This window comes from Oncorhynchus mykiss, chromosome 27 (assembly GCF_013265735.2).
Source record: "Oncorhynchus mykiss isolate Arlee chromosome 27, USDA_OmykA_1.1, whole genome shotgun sequence".
In the NCBI taxonomy this organism is placed as follows: domain Eukaryota; kingdom Metazoa; phylum Chordata; class Actinopteri; order Salmoniformes; family Salmonidae; genus Oncorhynchus; species Oncorhynchus mykiss.
Genome location: NC_048591.1, coordinates 16721783 through 16748480, shown reverse-complemented (window position 1 = coordinate 16748480; position 26698 = coordinate 16721783). Strand labels below are relative to the sequence as shown.

Genomic DNA, 26698 nt, shown 5'->3' with positions numbered 1-26698 from the left:
CAGCATGTGAAATGTGTTGTCAATCAGTGTTGCTTCCTAAGTGGACAGTTTGATTTCACAGAAGTGTGATTGACTTGGAGTTACATTGTGTTGTTTAAGTGTTACCTTTATTTTTTTGAGCAGTGTATATTCCATCAGTATGGTATAGCAGAATGCCTGGATAGCTTCCAGCTCCCCTCTGTGGTCCTCTGTAAAGTGTGTAATATATTATATCTCCAGCAGCACCAAGAACTGGAGAATAGCTTAACACTAGATAGTTAGAAAGATGACTGGGCAGGGACGCAGCCATGGGTGGGCCTGGGAGGGCATAGGCCCACCCACTGGGGAGCAAGGCCCAGCCAATCAGAATTAGTTTTTCCCCACAAAAGGGCTTTATTACAGACAGAAATACTCCTCGGTTTCATCAGATGGTCTCAGACAATCCCGCAGGTGAGGAAGCTGTATGTGGAGGTCCTGGGCTGGCCGGTTGGACGTACTGCCAAATTCTCTAAAATTACATTGGAGGCATCTTATTGTAGAGAAATGAACATTCAATTATCTGGCAACAGCTCTGGTGGACATTTCTGCAGTCAGCATGCCAATTGCACGCTCCATCAACTTGAGCCATCTGTGGCATTGTGTTGTGTGGCAAAACTGCACATTTAGGAGTGGCCTTTTATTGTCCCCAGCACAAGGTGTGCCTGTGTAATGATCACACTGTTTAATCAGCTTCTTGATATGCCACAACTGTCAGGTGGATGGATTATATTGCCAAAGGAGAAATGCTCACTAACAGCGATGTAAACAAATTTGGCAACAACATTTTAGAGAAATAAGCTTTTTATGCATATAGAACATTTCTGTGATCTTTTATTTCAGCTCATGGGACATGGGACCAACACTTTACATGTGGCGTTTATATTTTTTGTTCAGTATACATACATTATATCTTTACATGACAGGTGTCATACAGCATGTCTTATTGAATGTTCTGACTATTACATCTTTTGACTTGGAAGTGTTTTTCTGAACAAGTTGTAATGAATTGGATGCTATTTCACTTCACTGAAATAGATAACTGACTGGATGCAAACATTTTCAAAATGAATAATAAATGTTTTTGAATTTATATAGTGCTTTTCAAGGACCCGACGTCATTATTATTATCATTATTATTTTACAAAATGTATGTTTAATCACAGAAATACTTAAGATGCCCTATTCAGGGCGTATGAGGTCCCGTCAAGTTAAATGGAAGATTTTGATCTGTAGGTTTACATAGTTGTTGTGTTAGCAGGTTGGTTGCCCTGCAGTACTCATCTCCCAACACCAGGAGACTTCAGCGGACGAGTCAGTGTTTCCTGAAAAATGGCTTAACTACTGTATGTCTGTGTGGTGTCTTAGAAAAGATAAGCAGATACAGATTCTCTGCCTTAGTAATCTCTCAGGGCCAGAGCAGAACCCATCCAGAATACACCTTTAACCTTGACCCTAACCTCTAACCCTAACCCCACCCTAACTGATTTCTGTGAATGGCTCTGACCCCAGTGAATCTTAGGGTTAACTGACAATGTAGCCGGAATGGCAAATCAATGTTTAAGTAATTGGCAGGCATCTTGACAGACTGTCGTCGTGAATACAGGGATACGTGCCCCCTGTCCTTCCTCGTTCCTTTCTCTCCTTTCTCCCCTCTCTCTTCCTTTGGAGTCTAGAAGGGGGAGGTGGGGGAGCGGACGGTGTCAGCAGAGCTAGGGGAGGTGGGGGAGGGGCTGGGGGAGTAATCTTCTGACTCTGAAGTGAAATCAGCGGGAGAAAGTGCAGGGTTGTTGGATCTGTGGGTGGAGCTTTGACTGGCGCTAGTGGGGAAGCCAGTTGGTTGGGGATGGGGCTGGAGGCGGGGGCGGGGCTTCAACCTCACACCCTGCTGGTGTCTTAGTCTGAAAACCTCCCGCTCCTTATCAAGAGGGGTGGTCTGAAAGGGAGAGAGGAGAGAGGGAGAGATGAGAGGGGGAGAGAGAAGGGGGTGAGAGAGGGAGAAAGAAAACAAAGAGAGAGAGATAGGGGGAGAGAGGGGCAAAGAGAGGGGGCAAAGAGAGAGAATCAGGAGCGAGGAGAGAGGCAGAGAAAGAGAGAAGAGAGAGAGAGGGGGATGAGGTAGAAGAGGACATGCATTAGATGTCAGAGTTACATGTGAGGAACCTAATGTTTTGGGCTGTACACATTCGGAACAGTCCTAAACACCTACACAGCCTTGAGTAAGATCCTTACTGTGATAACAGACACCCCAGCAGTGGTGCTGCAGGCTTTAGGACCAGTGTTGAAGTGTTTCTTAATCTTCCCAGCCACAGAGAGCTGCTGGTCGTTCACTAATCGCCCATCATCCTGGAACACAAACAGAACCTGGTCAACCAACACACACACACACACCTACCATCTGCATGTTCTAAGTACTACGTTCTAGTTACTCACATTGATCCAGGGGTGATCCAGAACCTGCAGAGCTGTGTATCTCTGTTCCACCTTCACCTGCAGCATCCCTGTGATCAGCTCCTACAGTAAATCCAATCAAACAGCTTGTTCATTTTTTTTTTTTTATTCAAATGTTTTGTCACTAAGTGAAGGGATTAAACCATGGACCAACCTTAGCAGTGACAGACATGTTGTCCCAGGACGGTGAAGGGAAGGCTAGTTGTCCCGTTAGAATCTGGTCCAACAGATTCTCCTGGTCCTCACTGCTCCTTGACAAAAACAACAGCAAGTCTCATGTCATTATCATCATCAGCATTATAATGTTATCGTCTATCTGGGTATGCTGAAATACTATGGCCGGGATTCAATGCAAGGCACGTTATAGCGCAGCAGACTAAAACTGACTTGAAAAGGTCATTTACGCTTCCGCCAGCATGAGAAGCTTTTACTATGAATGTGATCTCCACAAATGTCTGGAAAAAGCCTTTAAACAGCTTATTGTCTGTAGTCTAGTGCATTGAGCGATAGAGTGCCTGGGATTGAATCCCGGCCTATGACAAATAAGACATAGAGCAGCACAGACCCACTGAAGGGTTATAGTGGTATTGTCTAGCTAGGTATCATAGAGCACCACAGACCCACTGAAGGGAGGGAAGCCACACAGCAGAATGTATGTGATTACGCCAGCTGCCCAGATATCAACCTTCAGCCCGTACCTGTCAGGGGACAACACACATACACCTGTCAGATGAGAATACACACTCCTGTCAGAGGACAACACACAAACCCTTGTCACACACCTGTCACACATAGACGTACCCTGTCTCAGCGATGATCTCAGGTGCTACATAGGTGGGGGTGCCACAGACCAGGTAGAGGAGTCCATCCACCAGGCTAGCCAAGCCAAAGTCTCCCAACTTCAGAGACTTGCTACCATCCTGATGCTCATACACCTGGGACACACAGTGAATCGTTACAGACCTTTAAAAGTAATTCATGGTTGAGTCGACATGTGTAGCGTTTACCATAAATGCGATTTTCCTGAACTTCAGGCGTTTAAAAGGTGCATTGAGTGGTGTGCCGCGTTATACCACACCTTGCATTGAATCCCGGCTATATATAGTTTTACTCATTCAAGGGTTTTTCTTTATTTTTACCAAGTTCTACTTTGTAGAATAATAGTGAAGACATCAAAACCATGAAATAACACATATGGAATCATGTAGTAACCAAAAAAGTGTTAAACAAATATTTTATATTTGAGATTCTTCAAATAGCCACCCTTTGCCTTGATGACAGTTTTGCACACTCTTGGCAGAAGATAGCCCTATTTGATGTCACAACTTTGATGCCTCTCCTTGTTCGGGTGGTGTTCGGCGGTCGACGTCACCGGTCTTCTAGCCATCGCCGAACCATTTGTCATTTTCCATTTGTTTTGTCTCTCTTTTCCACACACCTGGTTTTCATTTCCCAATTACTGGTCATGTATTTAACCCTCTGTTTCCCCCATGTCTTTGTGTGTGATTGTTATTTTGTTCAGGTCGGAATGTTCCGGCTGGTTTGTACCGGGTGCTGTTTATCACCCATGTTTTTGTGGTAACCGTTCTTTTAGCACTTTGTAAATGGTTTACTTTGTGCTGTCAAGTAAAGTGCGCTGTTTCACTCATCTCTGCTCTCCTGTGCCTGACTTTCTACACAATCTACACCCACCAAACTGACAACTAAAGGACAACATTAAGAAGAAGAGACTTGCTTGGACAAGAAACACAAGCAATGGACATTTGACCGGTGGAAATTTGTCATTTGGTCTGGAGTCCAAATTGGAGATTTTTGGTTCATGTCTTTGTGAGACGCGGTGTGGGTGAGCGGATGATCTCCGCGTGTGTATTTCCCACCGTAAAGCATGGAGGAGGAGATGTTATGGTGTGGGGGTGCTTTGCTGGTGACACTGTCTGTGATTTATTTTGAATTCAAGGCACACTTAACCAGCATTCTGCAGCGATATGCCATACCATCTGGTTTGGGCTTAGTGGGATTATCATTTGTTTTTCAACAGGACAATGACCCAACACACCTCCAGGCTGCGTAAGGGCTACTTGATCAAGAAGGAGAGTAATGGAGTGCTGCATTAGATGACCTGGCCTCCACAATCCCCCAACATGAAACAAATTGAGATGGTTTGGGATGAGTCAGACCACAGAGTGAAGGAAAAGCAGCCAAGTGCTCAGTATATGTGGGAACTCCTTCAAGACTGTTGGAAAAGCATTCCAGGTGAAGCTGGTTGAGAGAATGCCAAGAGTGTGCAAAGCTGTTATCAAGGCAAAGGGTGGCTACTTTGAAGAATCTCAAATATAAAATGTATTTTAATTTGTTTAACACTTTTTTTGGTTACTACATGTTTCCATATGTGTTATTTCATAGTTGTGATGTCTTCACTATTATTCTACAATGTAAAAAATTAAGAAAAGCCCTTGAATGAGTAGGTGTTCTAAAACGTTTGACCGGTAGTGTATAAACATAAATAAACAAACACTCAAAAACATCATGTACACACACACTCACCAGCAGGTTCTCAGGTTTGATGTCTCTGTGTACGATGTTGAGGCTGTGCAGATACTTGATGGCACTGGCCAGGTTATAAATCATCCCACTTGCATCTCTCTCTGTGTATTTATTCGAGGAGGTGATGGAATCAAATAGGTCACCCCCCTGTGGACCATACACACATTACACCTCACAACACGAAGCGTTGTAATGAACAGTGTTGACCTGCATGACTCTATCCATAACAGGGTGTAATCTATGAAACACCTGACCAGGTACAGCTCATCTTGACCAGCTTGTCCGAGTCTGGTGTAGCAGTCTAAGCTCCGGACTGTCTGTGCCCTGTCCTCTGTTTCCCTCTCTAAACTTGTCTCCAAATCTATTCTGTTCGTCTAACTCAGGGGTGTCAAACTCAAATACCCAGTGGGCCAAAATGTTAAACCTGAACAAAGTCACGGGCCAACATTGAACAAATTAACCTTTTAATATGGACCCAAACAAGTTTTGCTTTAACATTGAATATGGAACAAGCATCGCTTATTACCATACAATATATAATTTAATAGTGGAGACATGCAAAATCGAATTTCAAATGAAAAAACACATCAATGGCATTCATTTATTAAATAAATACAATTTAAATAAACATTGTATGCCTCTTTTCTATTTGCAGCCTTCTGATTTAAATACCAAAAATAAACTTTTTCCACTGGCTAATAATTTTACAAATAAAATGATAATAAATCAATCAACCATTCAAGCCCATGCCTTGTAGCAAGAAAAAGTGCATAAAGAAAACGTTAATTATTGCACACTGGTCTAATCTGATGTGCCCAAGCCAGATACCTGGCATCTCTTCTTGGATGCTAGTTCATCAATGTCTGGGCTCAAGCTCTGAGCTGAAGAAATCCTCAGTATCGAGCGAAGATGTTCATCAGTCAGACGTCTCCTGTGAGTTGTTTTGGTCATCTTCATCGAGGAGAAAAGTTGCTCGCATAGATAAGTGCTGCCGAACATGGAGAGCATCTGAGCAGCTTGGGTGCGGAGCTGAGGCATTGTGTCAGGGATGAACCGTGGAAACTGTGCGGCGCCCACAGCATCATACTTTGACTTCAGCGTGTCGTTGCACTGGAGTTCAATCAGCTCCATTTGGATGTTGGTTGGTGCATTTTCCACATCAACTGCGAAGGGATTACTAAGCAGTTCAAACTTGCATTTCTGGGCATCGAAGTCGGCAAATCGCCGGCTAAACTCAGCGGCGAGAACACTGAGTTTTTCAGCAAACTGTGCGCATGGGAACACGGCGGTAGAGATCTGCGCTTTTATGGATTGGCAGCAGGGAAAATGGCAAGGGTTTCCTTGCAGCATCTGATTCTCCCACAGGCACAGTTTAGTTTTGAAGGCCCTCACTGCAGCGTACATGTCTGTGATGATGCGCCCCCGCCCCTGAAGCTGCAGGTTCAGCGCATTGAGATGGCTCGAGATGTCACAGAGAAAGGCCAGCTCACACAGGAACTTTTGCTCCCGGAGCTCTGCTGTATCCTTCCCTTTGGTTTCCAGGAATTGACATATTTCCTCACGCAGCTCGAAACATCTGTTCAGTACTTTTCCTCTGCTTAGCCATCTCACCTCTGTGTGATACGGCACGTCTGCGTATTCCGAACCACACTCCTCCAGAAAAGATTTAAACTGGCGGTGATTTAGACCTTTGGCTCTTATAAAGTTAACTACCTGTGTTACTGTGGTCATAACATGTTCCATCTTTAGGGCTTTGGCACACAGTGCTTCCTGATGTATGATGCAGTGGTAAACAGTTAGCTCACCTGCACAGTTCTCTTCCAGCATCTTCTCCCGAACCATGCCCACCAGTCCACTCTTTTTACCGCACATCGCTGGCGCACCATCTGTCGTTAATCCAACGAGTTCCCACGGCAGCTTTATTTCAGCTTTTTTTAGTATCCCACGGCAGCTTTATTTCAGTTACACATTTGGAAACCTCCTCAAAGATTTCCTTTCCTGTGGTTGTGCCATGCATTGATTTGAATCCTAATAGCTCCTCCGTAACACACAGATTTGAGTCCACTCCACGGATGAAGACTGACAGCTGAGCAGTATCAGATGCGTCGCAGCTCTCATCCACAGCGAGGGAGAACGCAACAAAATCTTTTCCCTTTTCCATCAGCTGGTCATACAGATTGGTGGCAAGATCACATGTGCGATCAGCTACTGTGTTCCTGCTCAGGCTCACGTTTGAAAATGCTTGTTTTTTCTCTGGGCATACGAGGTCACAAACCTTCATCATGCACTTTTTCATGAACTCTCCCTCATTAAAGGGCCGGGCTGATTTTGCGATCTCTGCTGCCACTATATAACTAGCCTTTACAGCAGCCTCGCTTTGTGATGTGGCTTTTTTAAACATATTCTGTTGTGAAACCAAACTTCTTTTCATCTCCTCTACTTTCTGGCTCCTTTGAGTCATGTCCAGGTCCTTGTATTTGTCATGGTGTTTCGTTTCATAGTGTCGTCTAATGTTGTACTCCTTACTTACAGCCACGTTGACTCCACAAACAAGACAAACAGGTTTGTCTTTTACATATGTAAACAGATATTCTGCCTCCCACTTGTCCAGAAAGCTCCTGTTTTCTGCCTTTCTTTTTGCCATTTTTGGGAAGGGTTAGCTCGCTGACAGTTGTAGCGTCTATGTTGCTATGACTACTGTCACAGAGGAGAGAGCGTTTCTGGGTCCTGTCCTGATTGGCGCGTGAAAACAGCAGAGCATTATGGGATTCGTAGTATTAGTGGTGAATGCGCTGTATAATACCGGCGGGCCAGCTCTAGTAGTAATTTGCTATTGTCTCGCGGGCCAAATATAATTACCCCGCGGGCCAAATTTGGCCCACGGGCCAGAGTTTGACACCCATGGTCTAACTGTTCTGTCAACTCACCTTGACCAGCTCCATGACCAGGTAAAGCTCGCTGTAGGTGTCCATTTCCTCGATCAGCAGGACAATGTTGGGATGTTTGACACGACGGAGGATGGACACCTCGTTCTGGATCATGTGTTCCTGGGGAATAACATCAAGGAACGGTCAGGTTACAGATGTTAACAGTACTGTAGTGCAGGTAATAATAATATAATAATACTACTACTACTTTCAAACTACTGGAGACCATGCAGTCATTTTCAATAGGGGGAGAAGACATGAGGAAACATTCAGTGACTTATCGGTCAGCTACTATGAGCTGAACTCGATAACCGATCGGAAGAGGTAGGGTCTCACTAGCTAGCTTTGAGATCCTGCTGGATAGGCTATTAGCAAATGGGACATATTTCTAAGACACACCCACAAAAAGAGAGCTCTGCAATTCCCTTTCGGTATAACTGGGCCGAAACAGGAGTAGTTCTCACCTTTCCCCTACATTTTACTTTGTTGATGATCTTCAGGGCGTATTCTCTGCCCGTACATCTCTCCACACACTCTCTGACAACAGCAAAGGTACCGTCACCTAAAGTCCTCCCCACCTTGTACCTCTCAGCGATGGACGGAGGGACGGAGGGACATTCATCACTCAGCAGGTTCAGCTCCGCTATCAAACCAGGCAAGCAGATGAGTTCGGTCATGTCTGCTACTGCACTCTCCACTCCACAGTCCCCAGATAGATTAATAAGAGCTAGATTCAATCTGTATTGCGGAAGATCAGTGCTATAGCCCAATATAAATGTAAAAGTAATTTCCAATTGAGCCGACAAATTCAGCGTTTACCGTAAATTCAGTCTCCTCGAACGTGGGAACATTGCCTTCAAATGTCAGTCACGCTATAATGCTGAACTTCCATGAGACGGATTGCACCTAGGCCTAAGTCTCTGTTCAATAGGCACCCTATCCCCTATACAGTGCACTACTTTTACTTACTTTGTTTACTGACTTTTTCTGCATTGGTCAAAACAGTTCACTGTAAAGGGAATAGGCTGCAATGTGAGACCCATCCAATGCCTTCTAGAGCATGCTCAATGGAAAAGCTGCCCTTAAACATGTACACAGTCCTCTCTACTACCTTCACTTCCTGCTCCGTCGCCCTCATCCATGGAGCTACACACCTTGGTGGAGGCTAGAGACAGGGATGAGCCACTGTGTTGGGACCCCTGAGAGAGGGAGAGATCATAAATGCTTTTTGAACACATGAACACAGTTTGGGCATCTATAGACTATCTATAGGGGACTATCTAAAGGGGACTATCAATAGGGGACTATCTAAAGGGGGATATATATAGGGGCTGTCAGTAGGGAACTATATAAAGAGGGCTATCAATAGGGGACTATCTATAGGGAACTATATATAGGAGCATATCTATAGGGGCCATCTATGGGGGACTATATATATTGGGCAGCAGGTAGCCTAGTGGTTAGAGCGTTGAGCCAGTAACTGAAAGGTTGCGAGATCAAATCTACAAGCTGACAAAAAAAAAATGTGTCGTTCTGCCCCTAAACAAGGCAGTTAACCCACTGTTCCTAGGCAGTCATTGTAAATAGGAATTTGTTCTTAACTGACTTGCCTAGTTAAATTTTAAAAATGAAATAAATATAGGGGACTAAATATAAATATAGGGAACGTCTATAGGTGACTATCTATAGGAGGCTATGGGCTCTGTTCAATCAGATCCATTTTAGCCCACATCCACATAGCGTTGTTTTGAAGGTGTCGGAGGTGGAACTGCTTTAGAGCTGTCAAATCCACAAGCTCCTGGAATTATATCTAAAGCGAACATTGCCATTGGCTGCACAGAGTCGCATTAAGAGAAATCCCATGCAGCCTTGTTTACAAGTTCAAACACTGGAATGTGACGTGTAATCTATACCTTGATTAGGCTGATAGAAATCCTAATTATTTTTTAATAATGATTTTAATGATTTTCAAATTGCAGGCTATAGACTACACTTTCTCATTCTGAACTTCTAATGGGAGTGGGATGGGTGTGGCTTTGTGACAATGATCAAGAGCAGCAGCTCACCGATTTGACAGCTCCAATGCAGTTATACCTCCGACACCGCCCAAAACATTAGCTATGTGGGTGCCGGCTACCACCGGTTAACGCTTGATCTGATTGAATCTAGGCTTATGTTAAAGCGTTGTGATTATATTAGTAAAGGATTGTTTGGTCCTACCCTGTGTCGTCGGAGGCTGGCAGGACTGGTAGGAGAGGGGCTGGGGGACTTCCCAGATCGAGGAGTCGACAGCTGACTGCCTACCGTCCCATTGGCTACAGTACAGACACAAGAGGTTAGAGGTTAGAGAAAAACACTCCTCACTCAGTTGGTTGCTGATAAGAAGGACAAATACATTGCTAAAAAAGTTGTTGATTCTGCAGATTAATTACTTATGCATGCACAAAAACACATACACACTCACAGGGCCATACCTGAGCCTGAGCTTCGGCGTGAGCCACCTCCTCTGGGTGAGCCTCCTCCTCTGGGTGAGCCTCCTCCTCTGGGTGAGTAGCGTCCTAGCAGAGAGGAGATCCGACCATATGACGTCGACTTCACCACCCTACACTCTGGAGGGAGAGGACACTGTCAGATACACACACACACACATAAACATCTACAGTTCACACACACACTAATTCCAAGGAAATTCTGGTACTGTTATTATAATTATCTCACCACTCTCATCTAAGAGGAAGTCATCTTGGTAGCGAAACTTCTCTGGACCACAGGCCATAAAGATGTCATCGTCACCAAAGAAGTCCTGAAGGCATGTCACCTGGAACAGACAGACAGCTAGACACTGTCAGTCACCTGGAACAAGGACACCACAAACAACTAGTCTTCACCCGCTCTCCTCACCATCTCTGCCCATTCCTGCTATCACCCTCCCAGCCTCACCCTCTCCTCTCTCTCCACTCCCCACTTCTCCCACCTCCTCACCCCTCCCCCATATCCCTTCTCCTCTCTCCACGATCCCCCCTCCCCACCTCCTTTCCTGCTCCCCGTCTTCACCCTCACCAACCTTCTCCTCCTTCCTCCTCCCATACAGTCATATAGGCCAAGAGCCTTAATGCATGTACAAGAAAAATACTGACTCATAGCTACAACATTACCACTGGAATTAAATGCCTCCCACTCAGAGACAGGCTCTTCCAGAGACAGGTGGTTTCAGAGACAGACTTTTTCAGAGACCAGCTACTGACAGGCTGTACAAGAAACAAGCTACTGAGAGGCTGTCGGGTGGATAACAGCATTTGGCCATTAACCAAGAGGTTGCTGGTTCGAATCCCAGAGCAGACTAGCTGAAAAATCAGTTGATGTGCCCTCAAGCAAGTCACTTAAACCCAGTTAAGAGTGTCTGCTAAATTACTTATAATGTAATGTTTAAAGAAATTGGCTATTGGCAGGCTGTTTCAGGCTACTGACTGTTTCAGAGAGAGGCTAGTATCTGTCTTAGATCTGTTCATTCATTATTGAGCGACATTAGACAGACTGCTACAGTATGTCAAGCAGGAATGTCCATTATCAGAGATGCGTGTGGCGGGGAGAGGGAATGTATTCATATCAATAACATGTACAAGTAGTCGTCAGGTTGAACATGATTACAGTAGCAATCAGTAACAGAATGTCAATGTAACTCTGTAGTAACACTAATCAATGTCTGAAATGAGCTTATAACCAGTATGTAAATCACACTGGGTGTTAATGAAGTGCTGAGAAGTTCCAGCTGGCTGCTATATTACTACAACTGTAGCACTATATTGGGAATAGGGTGTCATTTGGGACACAGCCTGCAGCTGCAGTGGAGGAGATTAATTATGAATGGCTTCAGACGGGAAGTCAGCACAACTGTACGTCGCTCCATTACTGTTCTGTAGCAGCTCCCTAACACACAGTTACTGTGGAGTCAGACACTTAGCAACACTACACTACATGAAGCAAAGCTCCATTCACCACTCTGCTGACCGTACTCACGTTAGTCCAGGATTCTCAGCTGTAAGTTGTTGTATTTTCAGGTAGATGAGGCTTATGAGCGAAAGCATCTGCGCTATGCCGATCTAGCTGCCGAAGCACGGCATCATGGCTGGAACACAGAAGTCCGACCAGTGGAGGTGGGCTGCAGAGGTTTTGTGGCAACATCTACAACCAGACTGCTTAGAGACCTTGGAATTAAGGGCCAGAGCCAGCGATCGGCAATCAAAGCTGTATCGGAGGCGGCAGAAGGCAGCAGTCAGTGGCTCTGGATGAAGAGGAAAGACCCCAGCTGGGCCCCGAAGTGAGAGGGCCAGGAGGTATGCGGTCAACAATGCTTGACTCAGGGAGGAGGACGCCCCTGCCATGCATAGTCCCATGGGATGTTGGCTATCAACAACAAGGCAACTCCTATGACTAATTGGGAATGGGACGCAAGCGTAGGATTGATCACCCTGTCGCTGGCCGCCTTTGGGGAGGGTGTATAGTGTGAAAGGCCGAAACACCCTAGGAACCAAAGGTATACTACTGACGATGCGCTCCCCAAATTTCACCAGGCTCACTGTTCATTAACTCTTGGAAGTGCTTGCACAAAGGATAGTAACATCTCATCCTGTGTTCTTGGAATCTGTAGCAGCTCCCTAACACACAGTTACTGTGGAGTCAGACACTTAGCAACACTACACTACATGAAGCAAAGCTCCATTCACCACTCTGCTGACAGTACTCACGTTAGTCCAGGATTCTCAGCTGTAAGTTGTTGTATTTTCACCTCAGACAGATCACGTCAACAGGTCAACTTCACAGCTGATGTTCAGAAAACAAATGAGTGCAAGGCTGGGATTGAATCTGTATAACACTGTCAACTATTAGGTTTTTAAATGCTACATCCCCATGTTTGCAGATATTGCATTTGCGGTAAACACTGTATGTCGGCTCAATTAGAAATTGCCTTTAAATAGCAGATTGTCGACAAGTGTTGCTTTAATGTTCAGTAATAGCACAGTAATAAGACATTTCTAACAGTAATTACACAACAGCATCATCTGACCTTAGGAGACGAGAGCTGCTGAAGCCAAACATCAACAGACAATAAGCCTCAGGCAACAGTGACATCTCTACCACAGCGGTGAGGAGCACGCGCTTGTGTGTGTGTGTGTGTGTGTGTGTGGATTGATTGCACAATCACCAATCACCAAACCTGATACCCACAGTAGATAACTGTACTCTATAGCCCAACCCTGTTACCCACTGTATTTAACTGTACTGTATGGTCCAACCGTGATACCCACTGGATAGAACTGTACTGTATGGTCCAACCGTGATACCCACTGGATAGAACTGTACTGTATAGGCCAAAACTGATACCCACTGAATAGAAGGTACAACCTCTATGTTGTGGCTACCTGGTTGATCCTGCCAGTACCATATACTTGTCTCAAAGATTAAGCCATGCAAGTCTACACACGGAAGGTACAGGGAAACTGCAAATGGCTAATTAAATCAGTATAGAACTGTACATTATAGACCAACTCTGATAAACACTATATAGAAGTGTACTGTATGGTCCAACCCTGATACCCGCTATATAGAACTGTACTTTGTAGCCCAACCCTGATACCCACTGTATAGAACTGTACTCTATAACCCAACCGTGTTACACACTGTAAAGAACTGTACTGTATAGCCCAACCCTGAAACCCACTGTATAGAACTGTACTTTATAGCCCAAACCTTTTACTTACTGTATAGAACTGTACAGTACAGTCCAACCCTGATACCCACTGTATAAAACTGTGCTCTAAAGCCCAACCCTGACACCCACTGTATAGAACTGTACTCTATAGCCCAACTCTGTCACCCACTGTCTTGAAGTGCACTGTATGGTCCAACACTGATACCCACTGTATAGAACTGTACTCTATAGCCCAACTCTGTCACCCACTGTCTTGAAGTGCACTGTATGGTCCAACCCTGATACCCACTGTATAGAACTGTACTTTATAGCCCAAACCTGTTACTCACTGTATAGAACTGTACTGTATGGTCCAACCCTGATACCCACTGTATAGAAATGTCTCTATAGCCCATCCCTGTAACCCACTGTACAGAACTATACTGTATAGCCCAACCATGTAATCCACATTATAGACATGTACTGTATAGCCCAACCCTGATACCCACTGTTTAGAACTGTACTCTATAGCCCAACTCTGTCACCCACTGTCTTGAAGTGCACTGTATGGTCCAACCCTGATACCCACTGTATAGAACTGTACTTTATAGCCCAAACCTGTTACTCACTGTATAGAACTGTACTGTATGGTCCAACCCTGATACCCACTGTATAGAAATGTCTCTATAGCCCATCCCTGTAACCCACTGTACAGAACTATACTGTATAGCCCAACCATGTAATCCACATTATAGACATGTACTGTATAGCCCAACCCTGATACCCACTGTTTAGAACTGTACTCTATAGCCCAACTCTGTCACCCACTGTCTTGAAGTGCACTGTATGGTCCAATCCTGATACCCACTGTAGAGAAATGTACTGTATGGTCCAATCCTGATACCCACTGTATAGAACTGTACTTTATAGCCCAAACCTGATACCCACTGTATAGAACTGTACTGTATGGTCCAACCCTGATACCCACTGTATAGAACTGTACTGTATGGTCCAACCCTGATACCCACTGTATAGAACTGTACTGTATGGTCCAACCCTGATACCCACTGTATAGAACTGTACTGTATGGTCCAACCCTGATACCCACTGTATAGAACTGTACTGTATGGTCCAACCCTGATACCCACTGTATAGAACTGTACTGTATGGTCCAACTCTGATACCCACTGTATAGAACTGTACTGTATGGTCCAACCCTGATACCCACTGTATAGAACTGTACTGTATGGTCCAACCCTGATACCCACTGAATAGAACTGTACTGTATGGTCCAACCCTGATACCCACTGTATAGAACTGTACTGTATGGTCCAACCCTGATACCCACTGTATAGAACTGTACTGTATGGTCCAACCCTGTTACCCACTGTATAGAACTGTACTGTATGGTCCAACCCTGATACCCACTGTATAGAACTGTACTGTATGGTCCAACCCTGTTACCCACTGTATAGAACTGTACTGTATGGTCCAACCCTGATACCCACTGTATAGAACTGTACTGTATGGTCCAACCCTGATACCCACTGTATAGAACTGTACTGTATGGTCCAACCCTGATACCCACTGTATTTAACTGTACTGTATGGTCCAACCCTGATACCCACTGTATAGAACTGTACTGTATGGTCCAACCCTGATACCCACTGTATAGAACTGTACTGTATGGTCCAACCCTGTTACCCACTGTATAGAACTGTACTGTATGGTCCAACCCTGATACCCACTGTATAGAACTGTACTATATGGTCCAACCCTGTTACCCACTGTATAGAACTGTACTGTATGGTCCAACCCTGATACCCACTGTATAGAACTGTACTGTATGGTCCAACCCTGTTACCCACTGTATAGAACTGTACTGTATGGTCCAACCCTGATACCCACTGTATAGAACTGTACTGTATGGTCCAACCCTGATACCCACTGTATATAACTCTACTGTAAAGCCCAAACCTGTTACTTACTGTATAGAACTGTACTGTATGGTTCAACCCTGATACCAACTGTGTAGAACTGTACTCTATAGCCCAACCCTGATACCACCTGTATACAACTGTACTGTATAGCCCTTCCCTGTTACCCACTGTATAGAACTGTACTGTATGGTACAATCCTGTTACCCACTGTATAGAACTGTACTGTATGGTCCAACCCTGTTACCCACTGTATAGAACTGTACTGTATGGTCCAACCCTGTTACCCACTGTATAGAACTGTACTGTATGGTCCAACCCTGATACCCACTGTATAGAACTGTACTATATGGTCCAACCCTGTTACCCACTGTATAGAACTGTACTGTATGGTCCAACCCTGATACCCACTGTATAGAACTGTACTGTATGGTCCAACCCTGTTACCCACTGTATAGAACTGTACTGTATGGTCCAACCCTGATACCCACTGTATAGAACTGTACTGTATGGTCCAACCCTGATACCCACTGTATATAACTCTACTGTAAAGCCCAAACCTGTTACTTACTGTATAGAACTGTACTGTATGGTTCAACCCTGATACCAACTGTGTAGAACTGTACTCTATAGCCCAACCCTGATACCACCTGTATACAACTGTACTGTATAGCCCTTCCCTGTTACCCACTGTATAGAACTGTACTGTATGGTACAATCCTGTTACCCACTGTATAGAACTGTACTGTATGGTCCAACCCTGATACCCACTGTATAGAACTGTACTGTATGGTCCAACCCTGTTACCCACTGTATAGAACTGTACTGTATGGTCCAACCCTGATACCCACTGTATAGAACTGTACTGTATGGTCCAACCCTGTTACCCACTGTATAGAACTGTACTGTATGGTCCAACCCTGATACCCACTGTATAGAACTGTACTGTATGGTCCAACCCTGATACCCACTGTATATAACTCTACTGTAAAGCCCAAACCTGTTACTTACTGTATAGAACTGTACTGTATGGTTCAACCCTGATACCAACTGTGTAGAACTGTACTCTATAGCCCAACCCTGATACCACCTGTATACAACTGTACTGTATAGCCCTTCCCTGTTACCCACTGTATAGAACTGTACTGTATGGTACAATCCTGTTACCCACTGTATAGAACTGTACTGTATGGTCCAACCCTGATACCCACTGTATAGAACTGTACTGTATGGTACAATCCTGTTACCCACTGTATAGAACTGTACTGTATGGTACAATCCTGTTACCCACTGTATAGAACTGTACTGTATGGTACAATCCTGTTACCCACTGTATAGAACTGTACTGTATGGTCCAACCCTGATACCCACTGTATAGAACTGTACTGTATGGTACAATCCTGTTACCCACTGTATAGAACTGTACTGTATGGTACAATCCTGTTACCCACTGTATAGAACTGTACTGTATGGTACAATCCTGATACCCACTGTATAGAACTATACTTTTTAGCCCAACCCTGATACCCACTGTATAAAAGTGTACAGTATGGTCCAACCCTGATACCATCTATATTGAACTGTACTCTGTAACCCAACCCTGATACCCACTGTATAGAAGTGTACAGTATGGTCCGACCCTGATACCATCTATATTGAACTGTACTCTGTAACCCAACCCTGATACCCACTGTATAGAACTTTACTGTATAGCCCAACCCTGAAATCCATTAGTCTCACTTAGTAGCACAGAGAGCATATTAGCCTCATAAATCATCAACTGGAGAAACAATGATATTGAACCGGAAGTGTGTGACTGGAGAACTCTTGTCAATACTTTCTAATTCTACCATCATTATTTAATGAGACAGTGAAGTTAAACTGAACCGGATGAACAGGGTGAATCGCAGACATTACAGATGAATCCCTGAATGCATTTCATCTGCATGATATTGATGATGGAATATACAGCTACTATCTCCGGTCATGTCTGGGCCATACGAGTACCTTGCACCATTCTCTAGCCTTCCTCGATAGCACTGACATAAACACTGTTCTGCAACACTGAGCCACACACAGACAACATTCCCACTGCACCACTCTGCCGCAGAGGCTGTTCCTTAGCAACCAGCCCAGGCAACCAGATCACCATAGAAACCGTGCAGGAGAGAAAAAAGAAAAACTACATCGGAGTTTCTTTGATAGAACCAATATAAAAGAGGAGAGACGGACTATTAATAGGCATACGGCAACTAAACATCATGATTCCCAACTCTACTTGCCTCTCTGAATCCCTTCTCCTTTTTACTCTCTCTAGTAATCCTGTATTCAGGACTCTGTGTTAAAGGTCTGTGTTCATGGGATTTAAACCATATAGTCATCTGGTCATGAAGGCTATACCTCAAAAATATTTAAAGGTCATTCATTGTGAAAATGTCTCAGTGAAACTGTGCTCCTGAAACGCCTAATGACTGGGTTAATAAAGGATGATAAGACAGCAGACTGAGTCCCAGAAACCTACTTCTAACTCTAATTGCCTTATAGCCCATCCCTCTGAGTCTGTGGGGGAAGCTAAGCCTGAGAACCAGGCAGTAAATTCACTAGTATAACCGTAATTCATAACCCACCAGCTTCCCGTCCACGGTGTACAGTCTCTTGACAACCCCAGAGTCCAGCTTGATGGCGTCTGTGATGTCAGAGAGAACCTGTTCAAAGGAGTGGGCAGTCTTCTTGTTGAGGAGGATGCGGATGGCCTTACGAGGCTTCACCCCGCTGCGGATGATGGTGACCAGTTTGGGCCGAATGAAGTCCTTACTCTCCCTGGTCTCCGGGGCCCCAGCCTTGGCGCTGCCCAGGGATGGGGGACCACGTGCAGAGGCAGCCACAGCTGTCTTCAACCCAACTGACCAGCTGGGGTTGACATTCTTAGTGTAGTCCAGCTTCTTGTATGACTCTATGGAGCCACACACATAGCTCTCTCCTGCAGATAGGCAACACACAGAGATAGGCCTACATGGTCACAGCAACCATAGACTCACATCACTGAATGCACCACATAATGACAAAGCTATGACATTTAGATTATAGAGTTTACAGACGTATTGGAAATATACTATATGCCTACTATATAGGCCAACTGGAGCAGGTCACTCATTGTACAGTGGGAAACCTAGAAAAAAGGCACAACTTAATTTGTTCTCAGACTTCTACTGTCCCAACCCTTTGGGTTAGCTACTCAATACTGTCCCGTCCCTTAGGGTTAGCTGCTCAATACTGTCCCATCCCTTAGGATTAGCTACTCAATACTGTCCTGTCCCTTAGGGTTAGCTGCTCAATACTGTCCCATACTTTAGGATTAGCTGCTCAATACTGTCCCATCCTTTACAGTTAACTGCTCAAAACTGTCCCATCCCATCCCTTATGGTTAGCTGCTCAATACGGTCTCATCCCATCCCTTAGGATATAGCTGCTCAATACTGTCCCATCCCTTAGGTTTAGCTGCTCAATACTTTCTCATCCCATCTCTTAGGGTTAGCTGCTCAATACTCTCTCATCCCAACCCTTGGGGTTAGCTGCTCAATACTGTCCCATCCCTTAGGGTTAGCTGCTCAATACTGTCTCATCCCAACCCCTAGGGATAGCTGCTCAATACATTCTCATCCCATCTCTTAGGGTTAGCTGCTCAATACTGTCTCATCCCAACCCTTAGGGTTAGCTGCTCAATACTGTCCCATCCCTTAGGGTTAGCTGCTCAATACTGTCTCATCCCATCCCTTAGGGTTAGCTGCTAAATACTGTCCCATCCCTTAGGGTTAGCTGCTAAATAATGTCTCATCCCATCCCTTAGGGTTAGCTGCTAAATACTGTCCCATCCCTTAGGGTTAGCTGCTAAATAATGTCTCATCCCATCCCTTAGGGTTACCTGCTCAAAACTGTCCCCGCCGTTAGGGTTAGCAGCTCAAAACTGTCCCATCCCTTAGGGTTAGCTGCTCAATACTGTCTCATCTCATCCCTTAGGGTTAGCTGCTCAATACGGTCTCATCCCATCCCTTAGGCTAAGCTGCTCAATACTGTCCCATCCCTTAGGGTTAGCTGCTAAATACTGTCTCATCCCAACCCTTGGGGTTAGCTGCTAAATACTATATTATCCCATCCCTCGGGGTTAGCTGCTCAATACTGTCCCCTCCCTTAGGGTTAGCTGCTCAATACTGTCCCATCATTTAGGGTTAGCTGCTCAATATTGCCCCGTCCCTTAGGGTTAGCTGCCCAATACTGTCCCATCCTATCCCTTAGGGTTAGCTGCTCAATACTGTCCCATCCCCTAGGGTTAGCTGCTCAATACTGTCCAATCCCATCCCTTGGGGTTAGCTGCTCAATACGGTCTCATCCCATCTCTTAGGGTTAGCTGCTCATACTGTCCCATCATTTAGGGTTAGCTGCTCAATATTGCCCCGTCCCTTAGGGTTAGCTGCCCAATACTGTCCCATCCTATCCCTTAGGGTTAGCTGCTCAATACTGTCCCATCCCCTAGGGTTATCTGCTCAATACTGTCCAATCCCATCCCTTAGGGTTAGCTGCTCAATACTGTCCCATCCCAACCCGTGGGGTTAACTGCTCAATACGGTCTCATCCCATCCCTTAGGCTTAGCTGCTCAATACTGTCCCCTCCCTTATGGTTAGCTGCTCAATACTGTCCCATCCTATCCTTTAGGGTTATCTGCTAAATACTGCCTCTCCCCAACCCTTAGGGTTAGCTGCTAAATACTGTCTCACCCCAACCCTTAGGGTTAGCTGCTCAATACTGTCTCACCCCAACAAGTAGGGTTAGCTGCTAAATACTGTCTCATCACACCCCTTAGGGTTAGCTGCTCAATACTGTCTCACCCCAACCCTTAGGGTTAGCTGATAAATACTGTCTCACCCCAACCCTTAGGGTTAGCTGCTCAATACTGTCTCACCCCAACCCTTAGTGTTAGCTGATAAATACTGTCTCACCCCAACCCTTAGGGTTAGCTGCTCAATACTGTCTCACCACAACCCTTAGGGTTAGCTGCTAAATACTGTCTCACCCCAACCCTTAGGGTTAGCTGCTAAATACTGTCTCACCCCAACCCTTAGGATTAGCTGCTAAATACTGTCTCATCCCATCCCTTAGGATTAGCTGCTCAATACTGTCCCATCCCTTAGGGTTAGCTGCTCAATACTATCTCACCCCAACCCTTAGGGTTAGCTGCTAAATACTGTCTCATCCCATCCCTTAGGGTTAGCTGCTCAATACTGTCCCATCCCTTAGGGTTAGCTGCTCAATACTGTCTCATCCCAACCTTTAGGGTAGGGTGAAGGTTAAGGGTTAGCTTACCTTCCTCCAGCTGCTCCATGCTGGATATTCTCTTGGCCCCGTCGATAGAGTAGATGGTCCGGACCCCCTGGGGCATATTCACATTATCTGACAGGGAGCGGGTCAGATCAGCCAAAAGGGCTTCTATAGACCGGAACCTGTCCTGGGAAATAGCGTAGACAATCCCTTTGAAGTAGCGGTCTCCATTGCGATAAAAGCGGACCTTTTTGGCCTTCTTCTCTGAGGCTAGAGACTGCAGTGTCCGGGTCCTGTACAGACTACAGTGGGCGCTGCGAGTGGGGCTCTGCAGCCCGTTGTTCCTGGAGCCTCTGCGGGTGTTTCTCTGGGCTTTCTCCCGCTCGTCAAAGTGCTCCAGCTCCATGACTGTAGTGATGTTACACAGAAAGAGACAAATCAGGGAGGGGACATTATGCATGAGAACATTTAAACCTCAAGCAACTTATTTTCCTTTGCAGAATAAATAAGTCATCCTTTAGTTTTAGTTGAATGTCATATAGGCCTACTGGAGAGACTGGAGAGAGTAGAATCAATTGGATTTTGGCATGAACTCTGAGGTCGGGTCCGACATTCAGTGGTGCTGAATGGACAGCGCCGCAGGTGCGGATCTCCTAGCAGCTAGCTAGTCTGACAGGTAGTCTATAGCGGTGGCAGTAGTCAGATTGAACTCCGTGGTGCTGAACGGACGGCGCTGCTTCTAGCCAGATAGAATTCTCCTGCTTGTGGGCAGTTTGTCACATACTGAAAATGAGCTCTTTCTGAGGCACATAAAAATCTGATTGGGGGCCATAGCACGCTCACACATGTCATGCTCTTTAGTTTCGTCCACCACCCAATTAGCACCGTGATTCTAATCAAACGTAACGTTTGTTTTGATCATATTAATTTCTGACAACATAACCCCAGCTGTTGTTAAATGACACGGAACAACACATTATGGGATTTTAAAACATGTTTTGGGCAAATAACTACTTACCTTTAATTGAAGTCGGATGCAGTCAACCGTGTCAGTGTTTAGCAATTGCATATATCAGCTTTCCAATAGGCTGTGTCAGTGCTGATATGTGTAGTATGATGGCCAGCCTGAGCGGCAGAAGAAGCATCCGCCCCTTTGTTGCTCTTTGATTGAGCAAGTGTGAGCAGCACGAGCTGCAGCTGGTTTCTGTCTCTAGCAGTGATTTCCATTTGGCCGTCACTCATTGACATGCAGGTCTTCCAAGGGAAGCACCAAGCATCTCACCTCGCTATCACGCTCCCTTCTCTCTCATCTTCTCTCCAGCCCTCTAGATGCGCTGAGACAAGGGGCGTGGCGCAGGCGGTCATTACTCTACCAGTCTGTCAGTGCACTAAACTGCAATGACAGACACGAGACTTTTCAGCAACATGCTTGTTCAATAAGGCAGATAGACTAAATTAGTGCCATAGGGAATAGTTTGCCATTTGGTAAGCAGTCATGAGACAGCATGGGCATCTATCTGTATGCTGGTGCTGAGGAGGATGTCTAGCAGTGTCCGCAGTAGTGTACTATACTGCATACACAAACACAGGATGACCAAACACAAACATGTCTGTAACAACCTAATAATGATTAAGCAGTACACACACACAAATATACAGTTGAAGTCGGAAGTGTACATACACCTCAGCCAAATACATTTAAACTCAGTTTCACAATTCCTGACATTTAATCCTAGTAAAAACACCCTGTTTTAGGTCAGTTAGGATCACCACTTTATTTTCAGAATGTGAAATGTCAGAAAAATAGTGGAGAGAATGATTTATTTCAGCTTTCACTTCTTTCATCACATTCCCAGTGGGTCAGAAGTTTACGTACACTCAATTAGTATTTGGTAGCATTGCCTTTAAATTGTTTAACTTGGGTCAAATGTTTCCAGTAGCCTTCCACAAGCTTCCCACAATAAGTTGGGTGAATTTTGGCCCATTCCTCCTGACAGAGCTGGTGTAACTGAGTCAGGTTTGTAGGCCTCCTTGCTCGCACATGCTTTTTCAGTTCTGCCCAAAACATTTCTATGGGATTGAGGTCAGGGCTTTGTGATGGCCACTCCAATACCTTGACTTTGTTGTCCTTAAGCCATTTTGCCACAACTTTGGAAGTATGCTTGGGGTCATTGTCCATTTGGAAGACCCATTTGCGATGAAGCTTTAACTTCCTGATTGATGTCTTGAGATGTTGCTTCAATATATCCACATAATTGTCCTACCTCATGATGCCATCTATTTTGTGAAGTGTACCAGTCCCTTCTGCAGCAAAGCACCCCCACAACACGATGCTGCCACCCCCGTGCTTCACGGTTGTGATGGTGTTCTTCGGCTTGCAAGCCTCCCCCTTTTCCCTCCAAACATAACAATGGTCATTATGGCCAAAAAGTTATATTTTTGTTTCATCAGACCGGAGGACATTTCACCAAAAAGTATGATCTTTGTCCCCATGTGCAATTGCAAACCGTAGTCTGGCTTTTTTATGGCGGGCTTGGAGCAGTGGCTTCTTCCTTGCTGAGCGGCCTTTCAGGTTATGTCGTTATAGGACTCATTTTACTGTGGATATAGATACTTTTGCACCGGTTTCCTCCAGCATCTTCACAAGGTCCTTTGCTGTTGTTCTGGGATTGATTTGCACTTTTCGCACCAAAGTACGTTCATCTCTAGGAGACAGCATGCGTTGCCTTCCTGAGCAGTATGAGGGCTGCGTGGTCCCATGGTGTTTGTACTTGCGTACTATTGTTTGTACAGATGGACGTGGTACCTTCAAGCATTTGGAAATTGCTCTCAACGATTAACCGGACTTGTGGAGGTTTTGACTGATTTCTTTTGATTTTCCCGTGATGTCAAGCAAAGAGGCACTGAGACTGAAGGTAGGCCTTGAAATACATCCACAGGTACACCTCCAATTGACTCAAATTATGTCAATTAGCCTATCAGAAGCTTCTAAAGACATGACATCATTTTCTGGAATATTCCAAGTTGTTTAAAGGCACAGTCAACTTAGTGTATGTAAACTTCTGACCCACTGAAATTGTGATACAGTGAATTATAAGTGAAATAATCAAACAATTGTTGGAAAAATGAATTGTGTCATGCACAAAGTAGATGTCCTAACCGACATGCCAAAACTATAGTTTGTTAAGAAGAAATGTGTGGAGTGGTTGGAAAAGGAGTTTTGTCTCTATTTTGGTTTGGTCAGGGTGTGATTTGGGTGGGCATTCTATGTTCTTTTTTCTATGTTTTTGTATTTCTTTGTTTTGATTTGGGTGGGCATTCTATGTTCCTTTTTCTATGTTTTTGTATTTCTTTGTTTTGATTTGGGTGGGCATTCTATGTTCCTTTTTCTATGTTTTTGTATTTCTTTGTTTTGGCCGGGTATGGTTCTCAATCAGGGACAGCTGTCTATCATTGTCTCTATGGCAATATGGTTCCCAATCAGAGACAATGATAGACAGCTGTCCCTGATTGGGAACCATACATAGGTAGCTTTTTCCCACATGGTTTTTGTGGGTAGTTAATTTCTGTTTAGTGTTTTGCATCTTTCAGGACTGTTTTGGTGATTCCCTTTGTCATAGTGTTCAGTTTAAATAAAGTAAGCATGAACACTTACCATGCTGCTCTTTGGTCAGATGATTCCTCATCTTCCGACGACGAATACCGTTACACTGACAAAGTACTCATCATTCACGGATTTGTTTTATATCTGAAGCAACATGGCAAACAAGTTAAATAGTCAAAACAAATATTAAAAAGAAATAGTTTCAGTAGCTACATTTCTTTGAGTTGACAATCCAAGAAGTTTGCAGCCATGAGTAGTTCCACAGTATATATACACTGCTCAAAAAACTAAAGGGAACACTTAAACAACACAATGTAACTCCAAGTCAATCACACTTCTGTGAAATCAAACTGTCCACTTAGGAAGCAACACTGATTGACAATAAATTTCACATGCTGTTGTGCAAATGGAATAGACAACAGGTGGAAATTATAGGCATTTAGCAAGACACCCCCAATAAAGGAGTGGTTCTGCAGGTGGTGACCACAGACCACTTCTCAGTTCCTATGCTTCCTGGCTGATGTTTTGGTCACTTTTGAATGATGGCGGTGCTTTCACTCTAGTGGTAGCATGAGACGGAGTCTACAACCCACACAAGTGGCTCAGGTAGTGCAGCTCATCCAGGATGGAACATCAATGCGAGATGTGGCAAGAAGGTTTGCTGTGTCTGTCAGCATAGTGTCCAGAGCATGGAGGCGCTACCAGGAGACAGGCCAGTACATCAGGAGACGTGGAGGAGGCCATAGGAGGGCAACAACCCAGCAGCAGGACCGCTACCTCCGCCTTTGTGCAAGGAGCAGGATAAGCACTGCCAGAGCCCTGCAAAATGACCTCCAGCAGGCCACAAATGTGCATGTGTCTGCTCAAACGGTCAGAAACAGACTCCATGAGTGTGGTATGAGGGCCCGACGTCCACAGGTGGGGGTTGTGCTTACAGCCCAACACCGTGCAGGACTTTTGGCATTTGCCAGAGAACACCGAGATTGGCAAATTCGGGGTGGCATTTCTTTGGGGGGCCGCACAGCCCTCCATGTGCTCGCCAGAGGTAGCCTGACTGCCATTAGGTACCGAGATGAGATCCTCAGACCCCTTGTGAGACCATATGCTGGTGTGGTTGGCCCTGGGTTCCTCCTAATGCAAGACAATGCTAGACCTCATGTGGCTGGAGTGTGTCAGCAGTTCCTGCAAGAGGAAGGCATTGATGCTATGGACTGGCCCGCCCCCCAGACCTGAATCCAATTGAGCACATCTGGGACATCATTACTTAAAAATCATACAATGTGATTTTCTGGATATTTGTTTTAGATTCCGTCTCTCACAGTTATACCTATGATAAAAATGACAGACCTCTTTGTAAATAGGAAAACTTGCAAAATTGGCAGTGTATCAAATACTTGTTCTCCCCACTGTAGGTTACTCGTGGGCGTAGTTTTGTGCCAAGTTTGGTATGGAAAAAAAGGATGCCTGCCAGGCAGGCTGAAACTACATCCCAACAAAACAGGCTGAAATTTCAGGTAGTCTTTTCAAACAGCTCTTACAATAAAAGGGCAGTATTGTAATAATTTCACATTATTATTCCAACCCTGTGGAGATATATATAAAACAAAGGAAAAATCCAGTTTTTGACTGCACTGGGCCTTTAAATTCTGTGAACAAAAATAATATCCAACGCAGTCTCATTTCAAGAATGAATTTTGACTTGTTTGTTTCGGGTGTTAAGCTCAAATATGAGATTATAGCATCTATGGACCCTCTCAACCTTTTCAGTCATAAGTGGTGGACCACTGGTGTGTGACGTGTAGCCTATAGTTTAATTTTGAGCAGAAGGAAATTCCCTCTGCTCTCTATCAAGAACCTGAAAGATACAGGGTATCTTTCAGCGCTCCAACTCATCTCTGTCTTGATTACAAACTTATAAAACATGCAACTCAAATATGTAAATCATGAACATAATATAGAGGTAGGGCTTGAACCTCAAACAATTCTAATACAGTGATATGACATTATGTGATTGAGTAATACAGCCTAATAATAATAATAGTAGTCTAATCATCACCATTATGCATAAATAATTCAAAGTACATTTTGATTGAATGTGATTCAACTAATTCAAATGTGAATGAGCTCCTTTGCATTCAGGACAAATCGCTTGGAAAACGTGCTGCAAAACATTTGAAAATGATCCTATTTCACTAACTTGATTTCCAGGTAATTTGA

The 26698-nt window shown here is 44.6% G+C and overlaps 1 protein-coding gene across 2 annotated transcripts; it reads right to left on the bottom strand.

Moving 5' to 3' along the window:
* Positions 1-800: 800 nt before the first annotated feature.
* LOC110507645 (serine/threonine-protein kinase DCLK1) lies at positions 801-22236 on the bottom strand. 2 transcript variants are annotated; one of them, XM_036965412.1, is made up of 16 exons: positions 21896-22236; positions 20923-21285; positions 18191-18543; positions 10656-10755; positions 10412-10546; positions 10158-10252; positions 9049-9136; positions 8402-8580; positions 7938-8057; positions 5011-5157; positions 3268-3401; positions 3087-3164; positions 2621-2711; positions 2449-2529; positions 2248-2361; positions 801-1951 (listed from the first exon to the last, which is right to left on the bottom strand). In XM_036965412.1, exons 2-16 carry the CDS (start codon positions 21281-21283, stop codon positions 1688-1690), a joined length of 2340 nt encoding a protein of 779 aa, XP_036821307.1. In that variant the 5' UTR covers positions 21284-21285; positions 21896-22236; the 3' UTR covers positions 801-1687. The 2 variants fall into 2 exon arrangements, with proteins under 2 accessions (XP_036821307.1, XP_036821306.1); XM_036965411.1 differs by having other exon boundaries at positions 2621-2717; positions 21896-22235.
* Positions 22237-26698: the final 4462 nt, after the last annotated feature.